This window comes from Pleurodeles waltl, chromosome 9 (assembly GCF_031143425.1).
Source record: "Pleurodeles waltl isolate 20211129_DDA chromosome 9, aPleWal1.hap1.20221129, whole genome shotgun sequence".
NCBI classification, from domain to species: domain Eukaryota; kingdom Metazoa; phylum Chordata; class Amphibia; order Caudata; family Salamandridae; genus Pleurodeles; species Pleurodeles waltl.
The window spans coordinates 227117162-227137601 of record NC_090448.1 but is presented as its reverse complement, the minus strand read 5'-3'; the positions used below and the strand labels follow the sequence as shown (position 1 = coordinate 227137601).

At 43.2% G+C, this 20440-nt stretch overlaps 1 protein-coding gene across 6 annotated transcripts in view; it reads left to right on the top strand.

Annotated features, from left to right (window-relative positions):
* The window catches only part of FRMD4B (FERM domain containing 4B), an 892718-nt gene that overhangs the window by 775739 nt on the left and 96539 nt on the right, over window positions 1–20440 (top strand). For all 6 annotated transcript variants that reach the window (XM_069206591.1, XM_069206592.1, XM_069206594.1 and 3 more), the window contains one exon: window positions 6404–6469. In XM_069206591.1, the coding sequence (XP_069062692.1) occupies window positions 6404–6469 (66 nt within the window). The remainder of the gene's footprint in view (window positions 1–6403; window positions 6470–20440) is intronic.

Sequence of the window (20440 nt, the reverse complement as noted above, 5' to 3'; positions counted from 1 at the left end):
ACAAAGCACAGAACCCTCAACCTCACAAACAAGACCCACTTACCAGAGTCAATATCAGAGGGGAAGTTTTCGGGAGCAATACAGAGGGGGACAATTCCCCAAAAAATAGAGGGAAGTTCCAGAGTCCCAAAACACCACAAAATAAACAGTGACTTCAACGTCGCAAATCCCCAACACATAACACCAGTGGGGGGGAGACTAAACTATTTTTACAAAAACTGGGAGGAAATAACAACAGACATGTGGGTCCTAGCCATTATCCAACATGGTTATTGCATAGAATTTCTACAATTCCCTCCAAATGTCCCACCGAAAACACACACCATATCCAAACAACACATGGATCTATTACAACTAGAGGTCCAAGCATTGTTACAAAAAGATGCAATAGAGCTAGTACCAATTCATCAGAAAGGAAAAGGAGTTTACTCCCTGTACTTTCTCATACCCAAAAAAGTCAAAACTCTAAGACCCATATTAGATCTCAAAACATTAAACATCTACATCAAATCAGATCACTTTCACATGGTGACACTGCAAGACGTGATCCCATTGCTCAAACAACAAGACTACATGACAACACTAGACCTCAAGGATGCGTATTTCCATATACCTATACATCCTTCTCACAGAAAGTACTTAAGGTTTGTAATCCAAGGGGTACATTACCAGTTCAAAGTGTTGCCATTCGGAATAACAACAGCGCCAAGAGTTTTTACAAAATGCCTGGCCGTAGTGGCAGCCCATATCAGAAGGCAACAAATACATGTGTTCCCGTACCTAGACGATTGGTTAATCAAAACCAATACGCAAGAATGGTGTTCACAACACACAAAGTATGTCATAGAAACCCTTCACAAGCTAGGTTTCTCACTCAACTACAACAAATCACACCTACAGCCGTGTCAGATACAACAGTACTTAGGAGCAACAATCAACACAACAAAAGGGATTGCCACTCCAAGTCCACAAAGGGTACAGGCATTCCAAAACGTAATACAAGCCATGCACCCAAAACAAAAGTGCCAGGTAAAATTAGTGATGAAGTTACTAGGCATGATGTCCTCATGCATAGCCATTGTCCCAAACGCAAGATTACACATGCGGCCCTTACAGCAGTGCCTAGCATCACAATGGTCACAAGCACAGTGTCAACTTCAAGATCTAGTGTTGATAGACCGCCAAACATACACCTCGCTTCAATGGTGGAACACTATAAACTTAAACAGAGGGCGGCCTTTTCAAGACCCAATGCCTCCATACGTAATCACAACAGATGCTTCCATGATAGGGTGGGGAGCACACCTCAACCAACACAGCATCCAAGGACAATGGGACACTCAGCAAAGACAGCTTCATATAAATCACTTAGAACTACTAGCAGTATTTCTAACGTTGAAAGCATTTCAACCTATAATAACCCACAAACACATTCTTGTCAAAACAGACAACATGACAATAATGTATTATATGAACAAACAGGGAGGGACACACTCGACGCAGTTGTGTCTCTTAGCACAAAAGATATGGCATTGGGCGATTCACAACCACATTTGCCTAATAGCGCAGTTCATACCAGGAATTCAAAACCAGTTAGCCGACAATCTCTCTCGGGATCATCAACAGATCCACGAATGGGAAATTCATCCCCAAATACTAAAGACTTACTTCCAAAGATGTGTAACACCGCAAATAGACTTATTTGCAACAAAAGAAAACGCAAAATGCCAAAACTTCGCATCCAGGTACCCACAGACTCACTCTCAAGGCAATGTGTTATGGATGAGTTGGTCAGGGATATTTGCATACGCTTTTCCCCCTCTCCCACTCCTTCCATATCTAGTAAACAAATTGAGTCAAAACAAACTCAAACTCATACTAATAGCACCAACTTGGGCACGACAACCTTGGTACACAACACTACTAGACCTCTCAGTAGTGCCTCATATCAAACTGCCAAACAGACCAGATATGTTAACTCAACACAAACAACAGATCAGACACCCAAATCCAGCATAGCTGAATCTAGCAATTTGGCTCCTGAAATCTTAGAATTCGGACACCTAGCCCTTACACAAGAATGTATGGACGTCATAAAACAAGCTAGAAAACCAACCACAAGACATTGCTACGCAAATAAGTGGAAAAGATTTGTTTATTACTGCCATAATAATCAAATTCAACCATTACACGCATCTGCTAAAAATATCGTAAGCTACCTACTTCACTTACAAAAGTCAAAGTTAGCTTTTTCATCCATAAAAATACATCTCACTGCAGTTTCAGCTTATCTGCAAATTACGCACTCAACTTCATTATTCAGAATCCCAGTCATAAAAGCATTTATGGAGGGTCTGAAAAGAATTATCCCACCAAGAACACCACCAGTTCCTTCGTGGAACCTCAGCATTGTATTAACACGACTCATGGGTCCACCTTTTGAACCCATGCACTCATGTGAGATACAATACTTAACATGGAAAGTAGCATTTCTAATAGCTATCACATCTCTCAGAAGAGTAAGTTAAATACAAGCCTTTACCATACAAGAACCCTTTATTCAAATACACAAGCATTAAGTAGTTCTACGAGCAAATCAAAAATTCTTACCTAAGGTCATATCACCGTTCCACTTAAATCAAACAGTGGAACTCCCAGTGTTCTTTCCAGAACCAGATTCTGTAGCTGAGAGAGCATTACATACATCAAAAGGGCACTAATGTACTACATTGATAGAACAAAACAAATTCGCAAAACAAAACAATTGTTTGTTGCTTTCCAAAAACCTCATACAGGGAATCCAATATCCAAATAAGGCATTGCCAGATGGATAGTTAAATGTATTCAAACCTGTTATATAAAAGCAAAAAGAGAACTGCCTATTACACCAAAGGCACACTCCACTAGAAAGAAAGGTGCTACCATGGCCTTTCTAGGAAACATACCAATGACGGAAATCTGTAAGGCAGCCACATGGTCTACGCCTCATACATTTACCAAGCATTACTGCGTGTATGTGTTAACAACACAGCAAGCCACAGTAGGACAAGCAGTATTACGGACTTTATTTCAAACAACTTCAACCCCTACAGGCTGAACCACCGCTTTTGGGGAGATAACTGCTTACTAGTCTATGCAAAGCATGTGTATCTGCAGCTACACATGCCATTGAACGGAAAATGTCACTTACCCAGTGTACATCTGTTCGTGGCATGAGACGCTGCAGATTCACATGCGCCCTCCCACCTCCCCGGGAGCCTGTAGCCGTTTTAAGTTGAGAAAAGGTCTTGAACATTTGTAAATTTGTAAATATATCACTTTTAACCATATTATGTACATACATATTTACTCCATTGCATGGGCACTATTACTATATACACAACTCCTACCTCACCCTCTGCGGGGAAAACAATCTAAGATGGAGTCGACGCCCATGCGCAATGGAGCAGAAAGGGAAGGAGTCCCTCGATCTCGTAATTCAAAAAGACTTCTTCGAAGAAAAACAACTTGTAACACTCCAAGCCCAACAATAGATGGCGGGATTTATGCCACGAACAGATGTACACTGGGTAAGTGACATTTTCCATATATATATATATATATATATATATATATATATATATATATATACACACACACACACAACTTAAGTTATACTTTTTATTAAGAAATCGAAATAAAATATTTTAATTTAATAATATTTCCTATGGGAATATATTTTAAATCCGTGCCTCTGTTTTTTCTGTGGGAGGTATTTCATTATCTGTGGTAGGCCATTTGTGATGCTGGCCTCTGATACTGCTACTTATTGAAGGGGTATTTCAAGGGTGGAGACACGTAAGTGTATACTTTTGAGTAACTTTACACTCAAATGCTGAATAGGCAAAAGTAGTAAAGTTACTCAAAAGTGTAAGCATAATCTTACACATGTAGAGTTACTCATACCTATGTTTACCGAGTGAATCAGCCTCTCATAGAGCAAACCCAAGGTGTTTGCAGTCTAACTTGGCCCTTATTTACAACTCTTGGTGTACAGTGCATTGGCTTCATGTTTCCATTTTAAATTACTGTATTCGCCCAGCAGATATCAAGGTATGCACAGAGAAGGGGTAAGTCGCTGTCTGCTAATGAGATAAGACTCGTGCACTAGATGATTTTAGAAGAACTGAGACCCACTGTATTCATTGGTTATGTAGTGATTTTCCATCCAATGCCCACCTTACATGTCACTGTAAACATTAGACTTCTCCACTTCCTAAACAACACTTGCAAGAACACCAGAGGAACACATTGAAGCTGATATGAAAACAAATGTAAAATAATAATAATAATTATGGATGTCCGCCTACAACGGGAAAGCAGAAATAACCTACCACGTTTAAAAAAAAGACTGGACACAAGTTTCATAAATCTACAACCATTTGAGATAATGCACGCTTACATCCAAATGTCAGTACATCAGATTTGATGGGTCAAAGATGTGAGAGCTCGTGGGCATGTGTCTGGGAGTGTGTGTTTGTGTGTGAGTTTGTGTGTGTTTGTGTGTGTGATGAGTAAACTTGTTAAATACCTCTGCCCAGATTATCCAGTGAAAAACAGCTCCATTGTAATTCCTTTTTTTAAATTAGATCATTTTACTATTGTTTCTTTCCAGAACAAATTGCCCACCGGTGTTCCATGCCATTTTTTCACGTTAACTGCTCAGAGTGGGTCTGAGAGAAAGTTAACCCATTGTGTTAGCAGGATCTTTAGGTGAACTCTGAGTAATTATTTCACATCATCCTCTGAATGGTGCTTCATTGTTTTTTGTGAACTTTAAAAAACAGTAAGAAGACCAAAATATCAAGTTTAAATCCCCCATCTTGGCTGTACACCCTTTGCAGAGAAGGATACTCTGGCTCGGCATATCTTACATTGCTTCCCAGTGTTCCAGAAAGTAATCTGTCAAGTAAGAAACATAGGGCCTGATTTAGAGTTCAGCAGACTGGTTACTCCGTCATAACAGTGATGGATATCCCATCCGCTGAAATATAAATCCAATTCTATGGTATGGGATTTAGATTTCCGCGGACAGGATATCCATCACTGTTGTGACGGAGTAACCTGTCCGCCGAGTTCTAAATCAGGCCCATAGAGCTTTGAGCCCTTTCCCAGTCATGCTTCCTTCTCATTTCTCCTCAAGGAGCCTCTTTCTCTTGCCCATCTCTTCAATAACCTTCATTCTCAGTGTGTGCCCGTAAAAGAAGAGTATGGATAAGGATGACCACCTTACTCCAGGTCCTGACTGACACTGTCTCCTACAAATCACTGGTTTCAGGTGTTTTAGTCTGATTGGTTCAGTGGAAGTAAAACAAGATTACAACACCCAGAATGCATTAGGCTATTACACAAATGTCCAGGACTGGAAGTAGTGTCCTTAAGGACATGGAGATGGTCACTGTAAACTGAGTTACTCCTTCAAAAGCAGTAACTCTCCTAGAGTATCGCATCCCAACAATCTGCTGTAAATGGGGCCATGTGTCTGCAGAGTTAGCTTACCAATTCTAGATACTATGGAGGCTGCTCATAAAAGGTTATATTTGAGTAACTTACTCAATGAGCAGGATACACCAACGCCTTGAATAATGTACACATTTTTGGTTACTGGCATACACTCTTTCAGTTTCATGGGCACATCATGCATGGCATGAAAAATGTATGTAAATGTACGTGGTTCACCCAAGTCCTTAAAAAATGATTTACTTATCCCAAGTTGGACACTAGGGAATACTAGAAGCTCCATTTTGCGAAGAATGGATTTTGTTTTTATTTGTATTGCCTACCTTTGGCCACTACTTGACCATTCTCCTAGGCATGCCCACTCTTTTTCCACAATTTGTATGATAAGTGTATTTATTTAAGTGGTTTGGCGGAGTGCTGAATCTGCCAGATGCTCATTATTCACATGCTACACAGCTGTACTGTACACATACAGAAAATATAAATGTTCTGCATTTGCGACATATATGACATACATGCAGAGCATAGACACTCAACTTGCACTTCTTTCTTTTGTAGATTTTACCATTTTACTTTTACAAATTAAGCATTATTATAGGAACTTGTTCTTTTGGAGACAACCTCTCTTCTTGTGAATATGCTGACGATTAGATTTCTTTGGGTTACACTCTTTAAAGTGCTTTATGTTTATCACCCGCATGAGCACCGTTGACCCTTGTGGGTTTTGAGTGCTTTTCTCACTCCTCTAATATAATGTTGCAAGAGTCAAGCAGCAAAATACACAACTTTGTATTATGAGAAGAAAACATGTGCAGTGAATTAGGTTTTCCTATCTTTCAAATCAGTATTATGTGTGTTATTTTATTACTCATGCTAGATTTCTTTTCTTGTTTGTGTTTTTCAGTGAGGACCGGGTGATAGAATACTACAGAAAACTGAAAGGGGTAACCAGAGGAAAAGCTATTGTGCAGTGAGTATTTTTTAAGATCAGTATAGTGTTTATTTTAGCATTTGTATAATGCTTACTGCCCTTATGTGTGAGGCTAAATCATGTACCCACAGGGATAGCAAGCTACACAGTGCTAGGTGTCTAGTTTCAAGGCATTTGTTTTTGTTTTTATCCTATGTATGAAGTGTTTACAATGTGTGCATGATGACCACTGTCATGGGCGAAGCATCTGAAGGTGTGATGGGGAAGGGTATGTAAGAAGTAGACACACAAATTATAATTCTAGTTAGGGCTACCCCATATAGACAGCTTCACTGCATCAGTCAACCACAGGGGCAGTGGGTGCTGTGTATTTTTACACCAAAAAGAGGGTAATCAGAGAAAGCCCAGTAATCCATATGGTATTATGTGTCAGGTAGAGATGCTCTGCAACAAGTAAATTGATGCCGAAAGCGCAAACATAGGAATTGGTGACATGAGCAGCAGCCATGCACCATTTTATTTTAATATCATTCTATTTATTTAGAGGCAGGAATACTGCCTATACTGCCTACTGCTGAAAACATTCACCCAGTGCAGGAGGAAGGAAGTGGAAGAGCAGTCAATGATGCCAACCTGAGCAGAAACTACACCATCTTAAAGAATTGCAGATTCCACCATGTTCTGCTTAGCTGAAGGAAGCCAATATTTTGAAGAATACCTAGTATTCTCTCTCAACCTCTTAAAGGCTCCCAAAGACAATCGAGCACCAATCTGGTGGGCCGTTGTAGGGTCAAGGCTCAGACCCCAGCCAGAGTGCCACACTGCACATGCAAGGGTCAGAGACAAAATGCTTGAGATTGGCCTGCCCTGTGTTACCTCCTGTCCTCACTCCTCCATTTGAGTCCATTTCTTGTTTTAGATTCCAGGGACCCTTGTTCTTTCTAGTTTAAGTAGGCATGCTGTTGACCTTTCAGAATTTCCTCCCACAGCTTTCACTTTCATTATTAGTGGTGAATGATAATTCTTGTTAAAAAAAGAGACAATGTGGTGAAAGGAGGCTTCGCCAGCCTCCATAGTTTTGGCCAAACAGCAGTCTTGCAATGATTTGTGTTAAGTCTAGGAGTTAAGAGCCTTGCCTGCCTTGTTCCTCTACCAACTTTGGATTTGGACCATGTAGGCATGTTGTAGGAAAAAATGAAGGCTCGTCACAATGCTTCGGGCTGGATTTGCTTATTCATAGTCACTTGGCAACATCCTGCTGACCCGATTGTGAAAATGAGAACCACAGTATCCGTTTATCAGCTTAGAAAATGAAAATACACTGATTCCTGCCAGAAAAATTAAACTACCCTTACCATTTTAGGGCTGGCTGCAACATCTCATCACGTCCCCTATTGCTTCCTTATTGCGCTGTTTATTTGTCAGTAATGATAGTTACTGGCTCATGTTCAATAAGGACCAACAACATAATTTCAGGTCTTATTAATGGAACAAATTAGGCATTATTGGCCAAATGACGACTGTATTGTGGCACAGAGGAGCTGGTTTACCATACGCTTAAGATATGCCTTAATCATCGCTCAATTTGTCGATCAGCTAAATATAAATTTGCGAAGGTGGAGTGGGGTTGTGGAGAAAGAACCACAATGCGACAGGTCGTGCTGGCTGCCACAGAATACTTCCTAAGCAGCCGTGTACCTTGAATTACAGCCTTCAAAAGGAACATTCTGGTTTGCATTCCCGTTCCTAAACTTTCGCTCAAATTGCTTTTATTATTCATTTTATATGTTAGCTAAACTAATATTTAAACAAATGGCAAGCTATGTTTTCATCGAATAACTGATTTGTTGCAGCCTAGCACATGGTTATGAGAGACAGAAAAAGATTGTCTAGCAAAAACCCGAATAGAAGAAAAATCTGAAGTGTAAAATGCATATGCTTCTGGCTTGTTAAAGGCAGTCAACTGTAGTGCAATCCTGTCTTCTAATTTGCAGCGAGGTTCATTATAAGTTGCAACCTGCTTCCTGAAAGTTGCAAATTAAAAGCAACTTTTTCAGGGGGGGTGTGGCCAGCCAAATGGCTGACTAGATGTGTCTGTGGGTAGCTCCAGTGGCCCGTTCGGAATCAGACCAATATCCTGCTATCCATCCTTATTTTGAACCCTCCAAATTGCCGCACCAACAAAGAAAACATTGTGGAAGCACGAAACCTAGCCCGGGGTTTGCCAAAGCAGGCAGAATGGTGGCTGTAACCCGAGGCCTAGATGAGGTGAAGAGCCAGATAAGGGTGGCCTGTGGGCATGCATAACTGGCGCGACCGGGCACGGAAAAACCACACCAGAGACCGTAACTCCACACCATGGCCCTGCAGGCAGCAGAGTGCCTCCTTCCGAAACAGTGACACAGAATTAGATCCGCCCCGCAGGAGATGCCCGGGCAGAGGTAAGAGTTGACCCATTTGATCCTCAGCTGACACTGCTGTTGTAGCTACACAGGGAGTTACCCCAGGGACCCTGGCCCGCTTCGATGTGGGTCCTTCTCCCGACTCCCCTGGACCTGATGGGGGAGTGGACTCGGCGTGACAGGCCCCGGGGGACCTTGAGTGGAGGAATGCAGCGTTGGGCCCACCTCGCGGTCACAGCACACAGAGAGGAAAGAGTGCTGAGGTGAGAGAGGGGAACCCTGGAGGCACGAAGCACAAGGGAAGGCTGTGCCAAGGGGCGGAGGGCCGCCTGCCACATCTTCTGCAGTTTGGGGGCTCACCCAGACTGCAAAAGAGGACAGTGAACTGGGGATGAAAGCCCCAACCCAGTTGCCCCAGCAACTTGTAAGCTCACTAATAAATCTACAATAGTGTACAGAGGAGTTCCCCAAAGCTCAGTGAAAACCCACTGGGGTCGTGAAAAGGGACACCCTTCTCCTCACTCCCCCCACCCCAACAGGGGGCCTTCGGACCACTCCCTCCTGATAGCAGTGTTGCCACCCCCTACAGACACCATGCATCAACAGACAAGACAAGGGTGAAGGGAAGTGGCACAGTCTCCAAGGTGCTAACTTGTCAACAAGGGAGATCAACTGTAGGGGAGGGCACCCATTGAAGAGCTATAAGGCCATTCCTTGTCGCCGCTCATTAGATTGGCACGGAATGTTGATAGCACCCCAACTTACAGTTGAAGCACATATTGGGGAGGACACAAGACAGAGGCCACGGCCCCAGACCTCTGGAAAGTCATAATCATCACAATACCCAAAGAGGGATAGATGTGCATCATACCATTTGATCTCCCTGTTAAATTTTGAAATAAAACTGCTTGCCACGATTTTGGCCACACATCTCCTGCAGGTTACCTCCATGCTGATTCACAACGATCAATCCGGTTTTATGCCGGGTAGATCAACACGAATTAACCTTCGACGAGAACATAATAGTCTTACAACAGCACAGACGAGGGACATACCACACATTTTCCCGTTGCTAGATGCAGAAAAGGCTTTTGACTGCATTCACTGGCCCTTCCTAGACCAGAAGCTGTGCAAATTTGGGTTCGGTCCCCAGTTTAGAAAATGGATTGTGCTTCTATAGCACAACCTTGTAGCAGTCATCAGAGTCAATGGACAGACTTCTGCTGAATTTCAGATAGGCAGGGGTGCCCCCTGTCACCCCTTTTGTTTGCCCTCACATTAAATCATTGGTGTGTGTGTGGCAAGACAGCACCCTGAAATGCATTGATTCTAGATTTCTGGAAAAGACAGACAGGAGGAAAAAATATCGCTTTATTCTGACGATATACTCCTATATATAACTGATTTGTCAGTACTATGTTCCCTATGAGGTTCCCCGCCAACGCCACAGAGTCTTAGGGTCGTCACGGAGGGCTGTAAATGCCTAGGTATCCCTAGGTATCTGAGACAGCGAGGAGGCAGAGTACTTTTGAACTTTCAAGTTGATGTTGTAAGATGGGGAGGGCTCCCGCTTATGCTGATGGGACGTGTGGCTCTTTTTAAAATGATCACCCTCCCCAAACTGCTGTATGTGGTCCAGAATACATACTACCCAATCACTCTGGTGGCATTTGCTAAAATTAATGCTGAGTTGAGGACCCTGTTGTGGGCCGATAGCCACCCACAGATAGCGGTCAGCACACTACGGGTCAACCCTTACAACAGGGGCTCCGCTGACGTGGAGGTCTATTATTGAGTAGCACACCTGATAAACATCAGTGACTGGATTCATGCCCTCCAGGGCCACCCGACATTTCGTCTTGAGAGACACCTGTTGGGACGGAAATCCCACCTACATTATCTGTATGGATTGCCGGGCTTAAGTAGTATCCCCCCGCCACGCAAGTCACGATTAGGCCATGGCATAATGCCAGTAGGACACTAGGCTGGGCACACAATGTCACTAGAGAGACGCCCCTTTGGAAAGGAAAATGGTTAAGGGAAATGGCTTCGAATTGTGTAATACAATAGGCCTCTCCACAGTGGGACACATTCTTTAAAATGGAGACATCATGCCCTTCTCGTCAGCATAGCGAGAATACAACTTACATCTGAACCAGTTCTTGAAATATGTGCAGCTGCGCCACCCATGACAAGCTAAGGGATTGAAAGAAATTGAAAGTCCTGAATAAGCCCCACTAGAAGGAAGGATACTGATGGAGAATTTAGAGAGAGGCGCCATCTTGCACATATAAAAGAACATGCCTGACACACTGGGTAAATAAAAAGATAGATGGGGACCGGAACTGGGGAGCCCGATGATCTGGACTGGGAAGCAGCACTGATGCACCCTTGGAAAGTAGCCATTAAATCCTGCCTGCACCAGATTAAATTTAGGATCCTCCACAGGGCATACTACGAAGAACAAAGACTACACCATACGGGCGGTGTGTTTGCAATGCACGGCGGTGAACAGTTCCTTTATGCACACACTCTGTGAATGCCCTAATATCCAGGTTTACTGGAAAATGATTACTCAGGAACTCACAGCAATATTAAAGGTACTGATTCCACAAGAGCCAAAGTTTGTCTTGTTAGGAATCCCAAATGATGTAGACCTCCCTTGGTTTAAGCTTCTCTTTTATGTATTTGGATTGGTGGTGGCGAAAAGAGTTGCATGTAGCTAGGTACTGGGGAGTACAGGAGGAGCCCAATGTACATGAATGGCGGAATGGTATGTGCCTATACATGGCCGCGGAAAAGGTGGTCTACTGTAGTAAAGGATGTCCACGTGAGTTTTAGAAAATCTGAGGTTGGTGGAGGACATATTACGGACTTGTGATCGCAATGGATACTCAAGATGCGACCATGTTGCCAATACACATTAATTCTTTTCAGAACCACAGACTATGGGGGTCATTCCGACCCTGGCGGTTTCAAACCGCCAGGGCCGGGGACCACGGAACACCGCCAACAGGCTGGCGGAGCTTCCCGGGCCATTCTGACCGCGGCGGTAAAGCCGCGGTCAGAAAAGGGGAACCGGCAGTTTCCTGCCGGTTTTCCCCTGGCCCAGGGAATCCTCATGGGATTCCGACCCCCTTCCCGCCATCCTGTTCCTGGTGGTTTTTACCGCCAGGAATAGGATGGCGGGAACGGGTGTCATGGGGCCCCTGGGGGCCCCTGCACTGCCCATGCCACTGGCATGGGCAGTGCAGGGGCCCCCTAACAGGGCCCCACAAAGATTTTCACTGTCTGCTTAGCAGACAGTGAAAATCGCGACGGGTGCCACTGCACCCGTCGCACCCCTGCAACTCCGCCGGCTCCATTCGGAGCCGGCTTCATTGTTGCAGGGGCTTTCCCGCTGGGCCGGCGGGCGCTCTTTTGGAGGGCGCCCGCCGGCCCAGCGGGAAAGCTGGAATGCCCGCCGCGGTCTTTTGACCGCGGTGCGGTCTTTCGGCGGTTCCCGCACGGCGGGCGGCACCCGCCGCCCGCCGGGCTCAGAATGAGGCCCTATATGTCTTTATACCAGTATCCAACACTGATATGTGTTGATTTACAGAAAGGTGCACTGTTCCTACTACATCAAGCTCTGCATCGGGGAAATTGTATTCAATGATTTTGGCGCATTCGGCATGTGACTGTACTGGTCTCTCTTTCAGCTGGTTACAAAATAAAATAAAAATATATTTAAAACAATCAATAAATAACTAAAAGCAACTTTTTCTTTTAAATTCTCCAGAATTTAACATACTAAGATTGTGGAAAAATTTTGACTTTCCTAGGTTTCAGTCCACATATTGCACAGCACCTCTGCCAATGAGACTGTGCACTTGCACCACAGTGCAAGATTTAGGATATCGATGCGCAATGTCAGAATTAAGGGCCAGATGTAGCAAAATGCAAAATTGCGACTTGCAATTTGCGAGTCCATCCGACTCGCGAATTGCAAGTCGCAATTTGCTATGCAGTACGGTGTCTCAGACACCGACTGCGACTCGCAATGGGGTCGCAATGACCCACCTCATCAATATTCATGAGGTGGGTCGCAAATTGCGGCCCCATTGCTAGTATAGGCACTCGCTAACATGGAGGCCTGCTGACGTCAGCAGACCTCCATGTTCGTGACCTGCTTTTAAATAAAGCAGTTTTTTTTTTTTTAAGTGTAGCCCGTTTTCCTTACTGGAAAACGAGCTGCACTTAAAAAAAATCCGAAACCTTTAGTTTCGGTATTTTTTCAGGGCAGGGAGTGGTCCCTTGGACCACTCCCTGCCCTGAAAAAATATTTTTGGGTCCAGTCACAAACTGGAAGGGGTCCCATGGGGACCCCTTCCAATTTGCGAGTGGGTTACCATCCACTTGAAGTGGATGGTAACTGCGATGCCATTTGCGACCGCGTACGCGGTCACAAATGGTATTGCATCCCACAGCGACTCGCAAATAGGAAGGGAACACCCCTTCCTATTTGCGAGTCGGAAATGCATATTGCGAGTCGGTAACGACTCGCAATATGCATTTCTGCATGGCAAACCCACGTTTGCGACTCGCAAACGGTTTGCTACATCTGGCCCTAACTGTGTACATATGCACCAACTGTATGGAGTCGCAAAGCTAATTCTTCACCTTTGAAACCAGAGTAGTGGCGGGTGAAACATGCTGAAACTTGTTTGTTGATTTATACACTCATGTGGGAGGCAGTACGTGTGGAGGATGGGTCGATCGCTGTACTAATACGATGTTAGATTTTCTGTGCATCAAATTGACACATGGAACTGCCTGCCTCTATATTCTTCAAAATACACACATCTTGCATGTAGCCAGTAGACTTTCAGGTCTTACTTGCAAATTATACTGAGGTGACTGTAATACCTTATGCGGTTTTACAGTATCCCTGGAGTAGCACCCACCGTCACAGCTACAGAATTTACTTTTTGTGTTTATGTACTGTGTTGTAAGTTTAAAAAGATGGCTGACCCTTTAAAGTCCCCCAAACCAGTGACAGTATTTGGGTAAACTGTGAAAGAGCTGTCCTTGCTTTCTTCTTAGGTAGCCCTATTAAGTGACACAACCAGTCACACTACGTCTGCACATTAGTGCTATGACTGCAGGTGTGCTGAATAGCATAAGCGTGCCTTGTACAAGTTTGTGCAGCACTGATATGAGGGTAGCTGCAAAATGTCCTGGGGGCGTTTGTGGCATCCAGTCTACTCAATAAAGTCTGTAATGCGGCAACCCCACTGATATACCACTACCCACTCGTTTTGTGTACCTTTTCTGCATATTGTTTTCATGAAAGATGTTATGTAAATAGTGTGGCTTTCTTTCTTGAAACATGCCATGCAGAGACATAATTTACGCAAAAAAAGCAGTCAAGAAGATTTAGATGCTTGCCACTGTCTGGATGCCTGTGATATGACTTGCAGATGTAGAAGCATTTTAAGATAGGAGCCATTTGCACTACTTCCTGATTCAGGACTGCTGTGCGTTGCTTTGGTGAAAGTAACACTGGTAAACGCACACCAAGAACAGAGATCGCGCCATACAATGTTGTACATGAAAATCACCTGAAGTCCCCACTGCAGTTTTGCCTCTATGTCTTACCTAATCTGTAGAAAAGCCAACAGGACCATTGTGTTGCTGCATTACATTTCTAAGGGAAGCTGCTATCTACGAGCAGTTGCACTCAGCCACGCCAGAGACTCTTTCATTTCTTTAGGTAGTACTCAGCTTCTGGCTCATGATTTAACCACATCTTTGGCTACTTCTTCTGCATCCTCATCGACCTGATACTCGGTTCTGATCACACTTCCTTCCCACCACTCAGACACGCTTGTGCAGAATCTTTGACCACGTTATCTGGTGGGGCTCCTCAGGTCCAGCTTCTGCCTTAGCTCTTATTCTGCACTCGGGGAGCTTTTTGCACACTTCCTCCTGCAGTGCCAATGTTACTGCATGAACTGCTTGCTACCTTGAACCTTGTTTTGAAGAGCCTAAACTAACCTCGGTTTTGTGGACTCTTTCTTCCTCTTCTAAGCACACTCATTTTATCACACAGTCCTGCCTTTATGAGTTGGCCCATAACTATTTCCCTCCTATTACTTACAGGCAGAGCATGAGTATTTGTTGTACTTCTGCTACATTTTTGTACATGCTCCTTGACAAAACCTGAGTTGTAGGAAAGCCTATTAAGGCCAACATGTATGTTATATTTCCTGAAGTTATGATCAGTTAATAATTTATGTTCCACTGAACACTTTTAACCTAAGTTTTGCTTTGGCTGTACCAGCAACTTAACTCATTGTTTGAATGTGTATTGACACAAAACATGTTTATTTTTTAACAAATGTGTTTATCAATGTTTGAGGACTTTAATGATATTTGTTAAGTACGCCATAAATGCAAAGTAAAGGACTGGCAAGAATTTTTCACAGTTCTGACATGCCGAATATCATTAGTAAACAAGTTAGGGAGGGCCTTTGAGCTGCCAGCTGTTTATGTTGTTATGCAAATAACTTATTCACTAAGAGGATATTAAGCAATGTTTCATGACCGGGCACAGACATGGCCGCACATATATCCTGTGTACACCAGCCCAGAAAATTAAATTCGGAGTCATTCTGACACATCAGTCTAGTTATCCACCTACTAATCAGCCACAATGTCGGTTATGAAAGGATTTTTGTGGTAACTCTGTGGCCCATCACTGTTTTTACTACTTTCAGTGCAGGCGAATCAACATATTGTGGTTGTATCTGCATGACCTCTGACTTCATCATTGTGCCATGATCGTGGTATCATGTATGTGTCTATTTTAAGAGGTGTGATCCTCGCTGGCCTGTGTTGGTGGTTCCCGAAATCATCTCTGTCCACCAAGGCTCCTCGACCAGTTGATAAGTTCAAAGGGTGCGGCTGGTTAAGCAAATTTTTTAATTTGATGCGCTTTATCATATCATATGTAGGCTTTTAAGTTGTTTTATGTCATCGTGGATCCCATTGAGAGTCATCTGCCCTGGTATTGAATTGTCCAAATTATTATTCTGTAATATTTAAGTGGCATATACGCATACTTAACTACATTAACCCTTAGGAAACATCAATATTTCTCTTGTGTTGATGCTGTGTATCATCACTTCCACACAGTCTTATGTTTTTTTCCTAAACCAACGAGAATTGAAACCTTCTATTCTGTACGCAATAGACAAGAGGCAAAATCTATTCACCAACAGGTTTATGCTACTTGCAAAAATTTTGCAATTTATGTGACGTGTATTTTAGACTTGGACGCTGGTAAATATTCCAAATTCTCATCTATTGTCAGAGCCCCATTTTCACTGGTGAATTTAGGCTAAAGCAAACTTTTAAAAAAACCTACAATGTGAGAAGCTTGATTTAGTTCTCTATCTAGAGCTGCATGAATTTAAACAATATTTGTATCCTAGGCGCCAGGCCGCAGTTCAAGAGAGAATGAATTCTGGTCCTCTGAGGAGATGACCGGTGCACAACGATGATTGGGCTTCAGCACCCCCACACCCTTCCCCCCCCTGTCTGTTGTCAGGTGCTGGGCTCACAGTCCTGTCTTGATCTGAAGTTACTATGTTGGCTTCTACTGAACCTGCAGATGCAGGGAAAGAAAGCTCCATCTAAACACTGCTGTCGCCGCAGAACACACATACAAACAGCCCAAGGTGGGCACCTGAAGCTTGCCGTTTACCTATCTGCAGTTCTTAGGCCCACGCTCAAGCAAGCCCAGAGCACCCAAAGACGGACTCCTCCTCCTTGTGCAGATCACAGATTCAGGCTCACGCACCTCACAGCCTGAGCTAAATAAAACACGCTGACTATTTAAAATACCGAAATCTATTTTAGCTACAATGTTTTCTTTCTGCCCTCATTAGTATACTAGGGCTTTCAAGTAGGACCTTATTTCTGCCATTAAAAATAATGGTTAATGCTTTTGTTGCATTGTACCTTGTTTGTTTTGCAAGCTTGCAACATATTGTGTGCACAATGAGAGTTACATTGTGTTTTAGGTTGGTGAGATTTGCATAATGGTTGTGTCTTTGCTAGTTTGCAGAGTTTGTCAAGGAATGTGGTGTTGCTGAGTATGTTAGGTTTGCAGCGTGTCAGGCGTCACCGCAGAGTAGGCCTTGGAGAGTGTCAGAGGCCAGCAAGGTTTACAAAGTATATCATGTCAGAATGGTTTGCAGGGCCTGCTAGGAGTCTGTGAGATTGCAGAGTGCCCCTTGGCGGTCACACACTGCTCTGAGGACATGTACCACCAGCAAAACAGGGTGCCAGTCCGCAGCACCAACAGAATGTAGCCACCTTGTACCCACCTGGACCTGCTCCTGCTTGATTTGTTTTTAATTAATAATTTTGCAGGGATGAACAGCAGTAGAAGCAAAACACTACTGTTTCAGTGTCACTTCAGTGTCCGAACACTGAATCTGACTGAGCATGTGATATAGTTACAGTTATGTGTTAAATTGGTGTCTCGAGGATTTAGTGTGCCCACTCCAAGCATCTGTGATTGCCTCCCATAGTCATACGTTCGATTCCTCATAGGGTCACTTAGACGTTCATCCTTCTGAGGTCCATAAAATGAGTACCATTGAGCTGAGGAACTACTACCATTCAATAACACAAAAAGACTAGGGGGTCAACTTGCACTCTACTAATATGTGTGTTACCTTTGTAACAAAAAAGAAAAACTCTCAGAAATGTTCAGCTACCAACAGTGGTGCTCTGTTCTTCTAAGCAACAGAAAAAACACAAAAAAAGGCACAGTCGCAGGAATTTCACTGCTGTACAAATATCCAATCCACTTGGAGACCCCACTGGCCTGGAAGCCCCATCGTATGCCATGCAGTTTTTAAATGACTGCTGACGAGCCACCACTGGCTCTGTAACGCCTGGAGTCCGAGCGGTGAACAACTGACAGGCTATTCTATTCGAGTCTATGCAGATTTTTAAAGTGCATGGCTACCCTAAGGCATCCCAGCGCTAACATCTGCAACACAAACCAACATCGGAGGCAACAATAGAATAGGCTAATTGCCAAACAGCCAAGTTTTCAGGTACTTCCTAAATAAAAGCTTGTTATCAATAAGCTGCACAGCATAGGGCGAAGGTCCACAGTAAATAAAGGAGCGCCATCTACTTCTCGTTCTCCGGATAAGGGGGACTCCCTCCAGTCAAGCCTTATGGTCCTACCTGGAGCATAAGGTGAGTTTAGCGCTTGTAGTAAAGGTGGCCTTTTGCTTGAAGTGCCCTATGTTTTATAAATAGTGCCTTAAACTTCACCCGCTAGTGTACAGGACGTCAATGAAGGGTGACTAGGGTCTGTCAAGCTGATTAATATCTTGGGATATTGAAGTAGGAGGAAGAAGGAGTAATGATGAGGAGCATGAGAGTGCAGATGTGTGTGTGTGTGGTGGCAGATTTAGAGCTTAGTGCACTGTGTACCAGGGCAGGCAGTGAGAGCCGATGAGAGCGTGGAGACTGACCATCTTCTCGAGAGTCCTTGAAGAAGAAAATACTGTTGGTAGATATTTTCACAAAAAGTGTTATTATTTTATATTCTTCTCCTTCTATTATTCATTGTTATGTTGCAGGTTTGGGTAGCTGGTCTTTGCTGTGGCAGCACCATGGCTAATTACCAATTGATTTTGGTGTTTCGTGTTGCTGTACTGCCAACATCTTTTCAAATGGGTGTTGCATTTTCGACCATGGGAGTTTAAAAACTAAGAATATCTGAGGAGCTGGAACTCAAGTTTATTGTGCATTAACAAGCATTGCAGCTTCTTCATCCAGTGTGTGATGGTGCCTGATCATAGGCATCCTGCCCATGACAGCAAGATTGTTTGTCTCGTGTACTGACATCCTATCCTGCAAATATTTCAAAAGTATTATATGCTTGTAAACACAGTGTGAAAAAGCAATTGTTAAGCATATACGTATTTATGCTGAGGCTCAGTCAAAATGCCCAGTGTGTTTTAGAATATTTATTTTTCCATTAATTGTCCTAGAATACAGAATACTACATCCCATCAGGTCTGCTGCCCCAATGTGCATTAAAATGCAACATTTAACCATGTTAAATTGCTGTCCTCAATGTGTAATTTTGACATGGGCTCCGAAGACGCTCTGCCCCTACAACTCAAAATCTTAGGGCCCTCCCCAAGGTGGGGGTCTAGTTGCACCCCCGGAGATTGAATACAATTATTGTGGAACAAAGAAGCCCCCACTAATTCACATGGACTGGATACTTGAGCTTCTGTGTGGGGACTGTCCACTTCACAATCCCATTAGGATTCGGCTGTTTCAAGGATTACAGGAGTAGAGAAGCTTTAGCACTTCATAAGAATATTAATGTTTTGAAGTTTTGTCTCCCATGAAGTGTTTAAGGCTATGAAGTCCATTCTAAGGGCCTGATTTAGGGTTTGGTGGACATTTATTACGTCACAAATGTGATGGATATCCCGTCTCCCATATTTCGATTTCCATAGGATATAATGGAACTGTAAATACGACAGACGGGAAATCCGTCATGTTTGTGATGGAGTGACCCCATCTACCAAGCTCTAAATCAGACCCTGAGTGTGCATTTTGCTGCAGCAATAAATTTAACTAGCCCAGTGATATGTTTCATAAGTGTAGGCTGCTAGGTACAGATATTATTCAAGAGTTTTAATTATCTTTTTAATTTCTCAAAAGTCAGGTAGATGAATGGTGAGTTTGCGCTTGTTAGTTTTGTTAAGATAATGCGGTGTGATTAAACACATGAATAAATACATGTATTTAAGTCAGGGTTACAAGAAATAAAAACAATGAGGCGTGTCAGACGCTAAGCCATGGGTACATGTAAAAGTGACAAAGCTCTGAAGTAGCTAGCACGTTTAATTTTCATGTTCTCATGTGTTCTGTTGGTTATGAGGCACAAGTCATGCGTACCTGTGGAATCATGTGTCATGTACTCCTTATCTGCAATAGTACCATTGTGGGTGCTTCATATCACCCATGCTCCAGATACTTTGGCCCATATTTATACTTTTTTTTAGAGCTGCATTTGCGTCGTTTTTTGACACAAAATCGGCGCAAACTTACAAAATACAATTGTGGCCCATATTTATACTTTTTTTAGCGCTGCATTTGCGTCATTTTTGTGACGCAAAATTGGCGCAAACTTACAAAATACAGTTGCATTTTGTAAGTTTGCACCGCATTTGCGTCAAAGAACGACGCAAATCCAGTGCTAAAAAAAGTATAAATATGGGCCTTTTATCTTTGGTCTCTGTACTCTTTTTAACAGAAAAAAATATGATGTACCATACTTCTCCTTCATTTGTTGATTTGGTCCTTTGCATGATGTTTCAACACTTTAAATTCACCATGCCTTTTTCCAAGACGTTTCTCAGATTGTGCTTTGCGTACTCTTCATTGCCTTAAGGCTAAATATGCCATCAGGTTGAACTTTCAGACAAAAGGGAGCTGCTGTTGATGAGTTGCTATTGATAATAAGAGCTTCTCTCCCACAAACTGCGTGCCTATGTAGCATATGTGTTTTTCAAAA